The 9336-nt window shown below is 48.4% G+C and overlaps 1 protein-coding gene across 2 annotated transcripts; it reads right to left on the reverse strand.

Annotated features, from left to right (window-relative positions):
- Nucleotides 1-344: 344 nt before the first annotated feature.
- On the reverse strand, nucleotides 345-4631 carry LOC123187018 (putative disease resistance RPP13-like protein 1). Of its 2 annotated transcripts, XM_044598764.1 has the most exons (3): nucleotides 1574-4631; nucleotides 842-1495; nucleotides 345-759 (listed from the first exon to the last, which is right to left on the reverse strand). In XM_044598764.1, exon 1 carries the CDS (start codon nucleotides 4424-4426, stop codon nucleotides 1589-1591), a length of 2838 nt encoding a protein of 945 aa, XP_044454699.1. In that variant the 5' UTR covers nucleotides 4427-4631; the 3' UTR covers nucleotides 345-759; nucleotides 842-1495; nucleotides 1574-1588. The 2 variants fall into 2 exon arrangements, with proteins under 2 accessions (XP_044454699.1, XP_044454700.1); XM_044598765.1 differs by having other exon boundaries at nucleotides 842-4631.
- Between the last annotated feature and the right edge of the window lie 4705 nt (nucleotides 4632-9336).

The following is a 9336-nucleotide window of genomic DNA, read 5'->3' on the forward strand; positions in this document are numbered from 1 at the left end:
TTTGCCATCTTTTCGTGGTTTTCTTAATCATCACGTGCTGCTGAATTAACACATATGTCAAAACGCAAATGAGTTGAATGATACTTTGTTATTTCTAATCCAGATGAGAATTAGCAAATCCTTATTTTCCTCCAAACCTTGCTATCTCTTCGTGGTTTTCTGAATTAACACGTATGTTAAAACGCAAATCAGACAAGGACATGATTGACTGGAATGGACATTTGATATGAGCTGCAAAAGAGCCACCGGTTTGACAAGGTCCAAGATTTCATCAGTGCAAACATCTCTTAAAACTGCAGCCCCTATATCCACCCCTCCCTCCATTTATCTTCTCTCGACGCATATTCAAACCCATTTTAACTCCAATTTCATCACATCACGAAAATTCAAACTTCTATTTTACAATGCCATAACTTTGAAATTTTCAACACACATACAAATGCACAACATAATCCAAAACAGTTCATCCTGACAGGAGGGTGTCTTCACATTGTGATGATTTTCCTACTTAATGTCCTTCCAATAGTTGGCCCTGGTATGATCATTCCCCATGGCCTCATCAAGCGTCATATTCTCCTAGTCCTATGCCATCACCAATGTCCCATCCTTACCCACCGTGTAATGGGCCGACCTTTGCGCCTTCTTGTCAAACAGAGTGCCAAACAACTCCACGACATCTTGTACTTGAGAATTTGGCATCAAGTAGTTGATGTCGTCTATGCACACAGAGACGCTCATCATGCTCATGAAAAATTGGCACTAGCAATGTACGAAACAATCAATTAGTGACAATTCAACACCATTTAGAGTTAAAACAGAAAAATAAGATAAACTCACTCACCTTGCGGGCATTTGGTCGAATGCCTCAGAGCGTTGCCCATGCCGAGCTTGCTGACATCAATAGCAGGTGGAGGAGGGGCTACAAGGGATGGGAGGGATGCGTGGGGGTTAGATGGGCCTCTCGCCGGCGTTAGTGCCATGTGCGCGCCACAGATACGGGATGCTGGTATCATGTGTCGTAAGGCCGGTGGGCTGCATGTTGGTGGCACCCAGGTGGGGCTTAAGAGCTGCGGTGGCCCCGCGCGCCCGCCGGCGGCGGGCAGCACCACACTTGATGCTGACACGGCCAACTCGAGAGCCGCCATGGGCAATGCGGGTGGCAACAACTCAGCACTACGAGGAGTTGAATGGGCCGCAGGGGACGAGTGGCATCCATGGAGTCACTGGGGCGACAGCGGGGTCGATTGGGCAGCAGGTGAGAACTTGGGGGAATTTGGTCTCCCGTGGATCAGTGGGTATTTTTTACCCTATATTTTGGGTCAAGGTGGGGTGTTTTTAGGTTTGAACCTAAAAATTATAGGGATATGGTTTGGGATAGGGAATCTCATGGAGTGGGATTTTGACAGATTTTGGCAGTTTCAAGGGATAGAGATTCTACTAGAGATGCTCCAAGGTTGTGTTCAGGTGGCCTCAGTGTTTGCATTGCCATCTCTCCCTGCAATTAACAATAGTAACTGTTATGCCACTGACAAAATACAAGCAGAAAAAAAGAGTGTTGAGATTTAAGCAGATCCTGCAAAATATTCTGTCACTGAATCGGCACACTAGGTACCAAAGCAGCTGTCCTATTTCTTGACTGTTTGGACAACTCCGGGTGGCACCCAATAATATGAAGTGTTTCCAATGAGGATGGCAGACCGCATACTGGTAAAGATTGGAGCTCTGAGCAGTATGATATTCTCAACACTTTGAGAGATGAAAGGCTACTAAAGTTCAACGGAAATGATGTTGCAGTAATTTTAGGACATCTCTCGATCACCAGAACTTTTAGTGAATCAAAAAACTGCAATGAGGATAGAGAGTGCAAAAGCTGGCAGTTGCGTATGGACAACTCAGTGAGCATGGTGCAGAACTTAAGTGTTTCCGATGCTGGAAGAGATGTCATGTTAGGCAGGTCTATCATCTCCAATGAGGAGAGACAAGGGAGAGCCTGGAGAAACCTACTAAAATTTTGGTCAGTAAAATTACAGCGACTAAGCTGCAACCTTTGTAGAGAAACAAGCGACCCTATTTCCTCAGTAGCAACGAACTGCTCAGCACCACTTATGTTTACGGCTACAATGGCTCCTCTGTGCTGTTCATGAAGTAAGCCGTTGAAGTGGACATTAGTTGTACAAACATCCAGTTGGAGCTTCTCTGAACTCGAAGAAAAAGGGGCAAGCCTCATATATGGTAATAACTGTGTACGCTCAATGGTAACTTCACAAGTAGTTGGGGGGAGGGGAGGAATTTTGACCAATTTTGGACAATCCATTATGATTAATCTTTCAAGGCATGGAAATGACTTTCCGTGTGCTATTCCGGACCAGTCATGCAACCTTGGGAAATCATCAAATTCAAGGAAGTTTAGGGATGGAAATGCCACATCACCAGTGCCATAAAACTCATGTCCAATACAGTCAACCGCACACAGCTCCTTCATGTGTAAATGTCTGAGTGATCCCAAATGCCCCAGTGGAGGAAGCATGGTCAAACTCCTGCAATTGGTAAGGTGCAAGGAACGCAGCTGCTGCAATAATGGTAGCCAGCTGGGAGCTCTGGCGCCACAATACCTTCTAAGGTTAAGTACCTTAATGTCTTGGTGCGGCTTTAGGCCTTCAAGTACCTTTACGTCCGCAGGAGGAGGGTTATTCCTACTAGCGGAGCTCCATTCTAAGTTCAAAGAATTAAGATGTGTTTTTTTATTCAACTCAGCTTTGCAGGCTTCTTCATAGCTTGAAACATTTTCTAGACCTTTTATTTTTAGTAGCCCATGGAGACCATTGATGTTCCTCAACTCTTCTAGTCTATGCCCTTCCCTCTTCTCACTGTGGAACTCAAGTGATCCCTGAAGGTTAGCTAGCCGACCAATGCCCGCCAATCCTGCAGTACACTTTGTTTCAACAAGAAGGTGCCGCAAATTGACCAACATAGTAACGTTCTCAGGAAGCTTATCAAAAGAACATTTCCCAGTGAAGCACAATACTTGCAGATGCAGGAGCTTGCCAATCGACTCAGGAAGCCTCTGGATGGAGCCATGGATAGATAGGTAACGGAGGTGCAATAAGTCATCAATGCATTGGGGCAACTCTTTGGACTTAAAGCAACTGAGATCAAGAACACGCAACTGTTTTGACTTCTCCAGGATACTTTTTAAATTCACAGCAAAATCCTCTTGGGAGCAACTGGAGTTGGATGGAAGTGACGGTCGGATTAACAAGGTGCGCAACTCTTTTAGACTGCGGAAGCTTGTGAGGGCAGGTAGACTGTTCATGGTGACAGACAGATGGCGCACTGTTAACGGGATGTCACAGTTCGTGCCATCGTCAATACGGAAACAGTCCTCCGCTGCAACAGACCTTGCAAGATCATGGAGTAAGCCATGCACCAAGTAGTACGTCTTGGATCCAAGCTTGATTTCCTGGAAGAATGAGCGTGAAAGGAGCTGATCAAAATATTCTCTAGCAATGTCTTCCATCCTTTTTTCAGCCCTGTCTTGTGGTTGAACAAAACCCTCGGCAATCCAAAGGCGGAACAAGTGTGCTGGATCAAACTTATAGTCCTCTGGAAACAAACTGCAATATGCAAAGCATCGCTTGAGGTGTACCGGTAGGTATTTATAGCTCAAGCATAGGGCGGAGAAAACAGCATTATCTTGTAATCCTTTTTCCATGATGTTCATCCAGTGAATTGTGCTCCTTGTATCTCCCAGCAAACCTCCCACTAGCTTAGCAGCCAGAGGTGATCCATTGATTTTTTCAGCAATCTGCTTCCCGATCGGGTGAAGTTCTTGATAGACATTACCGGGATCACTTGGCAAAGCATGTTCCTTCAGCAGGGTCCAGCAATCCTCGCTCTTCAGCGGATTCACGGTGTACAGCTGCGACGCTCTGAAGATGTGAGGCATGGTGTCCATGCGGGAAGTCGCCATAATTCTGCTCCCGGTATCTGCTGACTGTAGAGGAGCGAGCATGTCCATCCAGGTTTCATCTGTGATGTTGCACACATCATCAAGAACAATCAGATACCTCTTGGATGTAAGAGCTCGACGGAGCTCCGACTGAAGCATTTTAAAATCCAGCATCTTGTCAGCGGAGCCATCCCAGGCCGGTAGGACAGACCTTAGGATCTCGGCTGCGAGCTCCATCTTGTTGGAGCTACTGGAAACTGACACCCAACATTTGACATCAAAATGCTCCTGAACTGTTGCATCAGTGAACACCATCTGAGCAAGAGTTGTCTTCCCAATTCCTGCTTCACCAACAACAGAGATAACAGCAGACTTGGCACATGGCTGGATGAGCAACTGCAGGATATCATCCTTCTCCTTGTCGCGCCCAACGAATCCTCTTCTAGTGTGAAGAATTTCCCTGCTTGAATCAGGCATGCGCGGCCGCCGTCGCCGCGATGAGCCGTCTTCCCCCTTGTCCAGCAGATCGCCAATCTTGCGAGTTTCTTGATTCACAACCTTGATGTCCTTGATGATCTTCTTGGGTGGTTTGGGCGCAACTATTCCAAAAGGGAGGCAGTGCCAACCACACCACCTGAGAGCGGGAAGTGGTTTGAATTGAACACGAGGTGGGTTGGAGGAATGAAACCTGCGGCAGTCGACCGTGTCTTGAAGGTCTTGGTTCAAGTAGAAGGCATCCCTGGCCTGCCAGCGCCTTATATTCGGCGGCAGCAGAGATGCCCCAGATCTCGAGCAAATAGGCCTCGAGAAGCTCCAGGATGGGGGCGGCGGCCTTCCCCCCGCACCTACCGGCCCCAGGCGCGCATTTCCGGCCGCTCCCGCCGGAGGAGTGGATGTCGGCGGCCAGCCCCTTCATGGCCTGAGAGGCCGAGCGCAGCAGCTGCGGCGCCTTGGCCAGCCTCGCGGGATCCAGGCCGCCGGAGCACGCCGACACCTCCATGGACTTGGTCCTCGCTGCTCACTTGGTTTCAGCGTGTGTACGCGTGCGCTCTGGACGGAGCTTTGGTGGAGGATCTGGCTGGAGTGGAGGAAGACACATGCTGCTTGCCACCCGCGACCTTATCAACACGCATCCGAGTAAATTACAACTATGGTCCCTCTGCTTGCCGGGAATAACGGAAACATCCTTTCAGTACAGGGTATTTATACGTGAAAACAGGTAATACATACGGATTTAGATACGATTGTGGCACTGTATTAGTTTGAAGTTTTGCAAGTCGGCCCTCCTTTTGGTTTTCGTCCTCAACCTCATCCTTTTCCCTTGATGGCCAATCTCATGGAACAGATGACGGGGGCACCTCGCCAACGGTCATTTCCTACGGAGTTGCTTGTTGCGTGCCTCCTGGTCCTGGGCAGCGACGACGACCCGCGACGGGCTTTGGCCTTTCCTTGACGCCACGTTAGCGCGTGCGATCGCAAGACAGCAACACGGGAGCGACTGAAGAAGGCAAGATCCTACGTACACGCAACGAAGACTGCTATAGGACAACTTCATGTGAACGAACATCAGCTCAATCCAGTCTAGCTCTGGTTCCTGCAACATGTGCAACTCGTATGTTCATATCAAGCGATCTGATGCTCGTTCGTGCAACTGGGTAGACATTCCCGACTGGGTGAAAGATCGGGGCGCGGCCGTGAGACAAGGACGACGAGCCCGTTGGCGTCCTGCGCCGACAGCCGGCCTCGCCAACTGGACTGGAACGGCGACTCCAAGCCCGTGGGCCCAATCCTTGTCCTCGCCGTCGTGCTCATGGTGGGCTGGCGGCGACGGCCGCTCCGTATCCCGCAGCTCCACCTGCGTCCGTCCCGGGGAAGAGAGGGAGCGCGCCGCCCGTCACCCACACCACTCACACCGCCCTCAACGTCGCCTTCGAGCATGGTCGTGACGAGGCCTCTGGACTTCGCCGGCGGCTACCACTGCTGCTTTGTCGGCGCAAGGCGAGACCTCTGGACTTCTCCATGGACACAGCCATGGTCGTGTGAGGAGCAGGGGAAGAAGACCCAGACCAGTGCCACATAAGCAAGATGTGTATTTGTAACCGTATCTTGGACCGCATGTATCATGTATTTTTATGTACAAGGACTATATTGGAATACTTTCTGAGTTTGAGGAAGGTTGTGTCATCCACCAGCAAGTTGAAGGACCATCGTTGCAATTCCAAGTCAACGAAAATGAACTTTCGCATAGTTCATGCCGTATGAATGCCGTCCCGGACTTTTCTTCCTTTTCATATAAAACACGCGTTAGGTGACAAAGGACGTTACCCCCAACCACTCATCTATTAACTATCGTTTTAATTTCCTAATCCACCCACCCACTGCAAGTTGCTTGAAAAACAATTAATGACATCTCCGACCCCTCTCCGACATCTGTTGGCGCACAAGGGACTAGTCTACTGACATTGATGTGAGAGCTGGTCATCTAACGTTGTATGCATATTTTTCAACCATTGTTTAACCTAATCAAGTAAAATTCATGCAAACATGACGAAGTGCATATAAACCGAATGAAATTCATTACATTTTGGACATTGTGTAACTAAAAACTACATCGCACTAGAAAAAAGTCCATTTTATTGTTGTGAACAAAGTTGGTGGTTTACATAACCCTTTTGTTTTTTTATCCCTTCACCCCTAAACAATCTCATACCGGTCAAAATCAATTCGCGGGTGGTTTGACTCGAATTATTGCTGACGTGGTAATGGTCAACGGCAGTTTTGACCTGTGGGTGGGTCTCCCTCGTCAGGCTGGGCTAAGATACAGGAGCTTCTCCAGACTTGCCCTCGTAGCTCTGCCTCCCCGAGGACTGCTCCCTTGCGCCCGACCCCGCCACCTCCGGCTGAGGGGGGCGACCGCCGGAGTTCCAAGCCGCCGCCCCGAGCACTCTGCTTCTCCTTCCCCACCTTTCTCTCTTCTCTCACTCGAAGTCTCCCTCGTATCTCTTTCAAGTACACGTCATGCACACGAGCTCGCCGCTGTGCCATCTTCACATTGTCGCCGAACTCTGGATCCGGTAGGAACCAGACCAAATGGGGCCGCCACTCCCGGATCCGTCCGCCCCCTCGCCTCCTCCCGCTGCCTACATCGCTGCAGCGCTGCCGCCACTGCCCTTGCTACCTCCAGCGCGAGGAGAGGGACGACAATGCCCGACGGTTGGGCAGCCCTCGCCACAAGCTCGCCGTTGTTTCATCTTCACACCCCCGCTGAACTCTGGATCTGGCCGGAATTAGACCAGATGGGCCCGCCACCCCTGGATCTGGCCGTCCCCTTGGCTCCCCACGCCGCCGCCGTTGCCCTGCTACCTCCTGCCGAGGAGAGGGGCGACGATGCCCGATGGTTGGGCCGCCGCCACCCACCTGACAAGGGAGGTCCACCCGCAGGTCAAAATCATTGTTGACCATTACCACGTCAGCAGCCAGTCGAGTCTAATCACCCAGGGACTATTTTTGTCCAATATGGAATTGTTTAGGGGGTGAAGGGAGTAGAAATAAAGATTAGGGCGGTTATGTGAACCATCAAATTTTTTGAGGGTAGTAAAATGGACTTTTTGCACCTAACTAAGGTAAAACTAGTCTAGAGGTGACGCCAACGGATATCCATTCCTACGTTACAGATACCCACTAGTAGAAAAAGGGTCAAACGTGAAGCACATTAGTGCTGGTTTGTATTTGAGCCGGCACTAATGTATACATTAGTGCCGGTTCCAACGGCTAGCCGAGACGCTTTCATTAGTACCGGTTCGTGGCGAACCTTTAGCACCGGTTCGTGCCACGAACCGGTACTAATGAGAGTGGTGGCAGGATGTTGTCAGAATGGGGACCCCTCCAGCCCATTTAGTGCCGGTTCTTGGCACGAACCGGTACTAAAGGTCGTCCTACATAAACCCTTCGTCCACCCGAGCTCGCTCTGTTCTTCCCCTTTCCCCTCTCCTCTCTGTTCTTCCCCTCTTCCTCTCGAGCTCATCACACATTTTGCCCAAAATTTGTCAAGATTTGAAGGCCCCCATCCATTGAAATGATCACAAAGGTTAGCAACTTTGTCCTTTCATCTCTCATTGCTAGATTTACTCTTGCAATGCTTTATATAGTGATTAATTTGTGAGTTTAGTAATTTGGGAGGATATATATATATATGTGCTAGTATTTGATTTATATGCATTTTGAGCTAAAAAATAACACTTAGTTTGCATATGTAGGTGTGGTTTACTTAGTGCCTTCTAAATCTACGTCGTAACCACCATCGATCGCCCGCACCGTCCCGTCGCCGGCACCACCTTGTGGTGAGCCTCTTTGTTCATGAAATTTTATATAAAAATTGATGTTTGTGTGATTTGGATATATAGCTAGTTACTTGTATAATTATCTTACCCGTACGTTGTTTGTTATACATATAGTGCCATGGTTTTGATATCCGTCCCCGTCGGCCCTCGTCCTTGTTATGATTTGGATGTGGTATATATATTCTCTTTTAAAACTAGTTGCATTTCGTGTTTATGACAAATTATGCCCATCAAGTTGACATAGAAATTTTTTCTAGGAGGTATGTGAACCGGAAATTCCAACCGACCCTATTGTCGAGAGGTTAAATTTAGTTGAAAGAGAAAACGAGTACTTGAAAGAAAAATTGAAAAGAATTGAGGGGGAGAAGATGGAATTGGAGTTGCATGTTGCCGATGTCGTCGATGATCACAAGATCAAGATGGAGAAAATGCGCTTAAAGATTAGAAAGATTAGAAAATATGCCATCGATAGTGAGGCTTGGTATCATTATGCTGTTGGATCCATTGTTACCTTAGTTACGATCTTGATCGCATTTGTTGTTGCATTTAAATGCTTTAGCTAGAGAGTTATTTGTTTGTTGCATTTAAGTGTTGTATGAACTTTATGTATGAACTTGTATTAATTTGGTCTATTCGGTGTTGTGTAATGAAGATGAGCCGGCAATGGATGTACGATGACCGATGCTCTCCCGAGTTCATTAATGGCGTGCAAACTTTTCTGCTTGCGGCTGAGGCAAACAAGCAGGCGGATGGTTTTATGCCTTGTCCATGTGCTGTCTGTAAGAATGGTCAAAATTAGTCTAAGTCAAGAACCATTCACATCCACCTGTTTAAGTCCGGTTTCGTGCCCCACTATAATGTTTGGACCAAGCACGGAGAAAGAGGGGTTATGATGAAAGACAATGAAGAAGAAGAGGACGACGACAGCTATCCTGGCCATGGGTTCCCTGAATACGATGTTACAACAATGGGGGAAGAAGCTGAGCCGGTAATGCGGGAAGAAGCTGAGCCGGCAATGCGGGAAGAAGCTGAAGAAGAGGCATCAGA

Source organism: Triticum aestivum, chromosome 2A (assembly GCF_018294505.1).
Source record: "Triticum aestivum cultivar Chinese Spring chromosome 2A, IWGSC CS RefSeq v2.1, whole genome shotgun sequence".
NCBI classification, from domain to species: Eukaryota; Viridiplantae; Streptophyta; class Magnoliopsida; order Poales; family Poaceae; genus Triticum; species Triticum aestivum.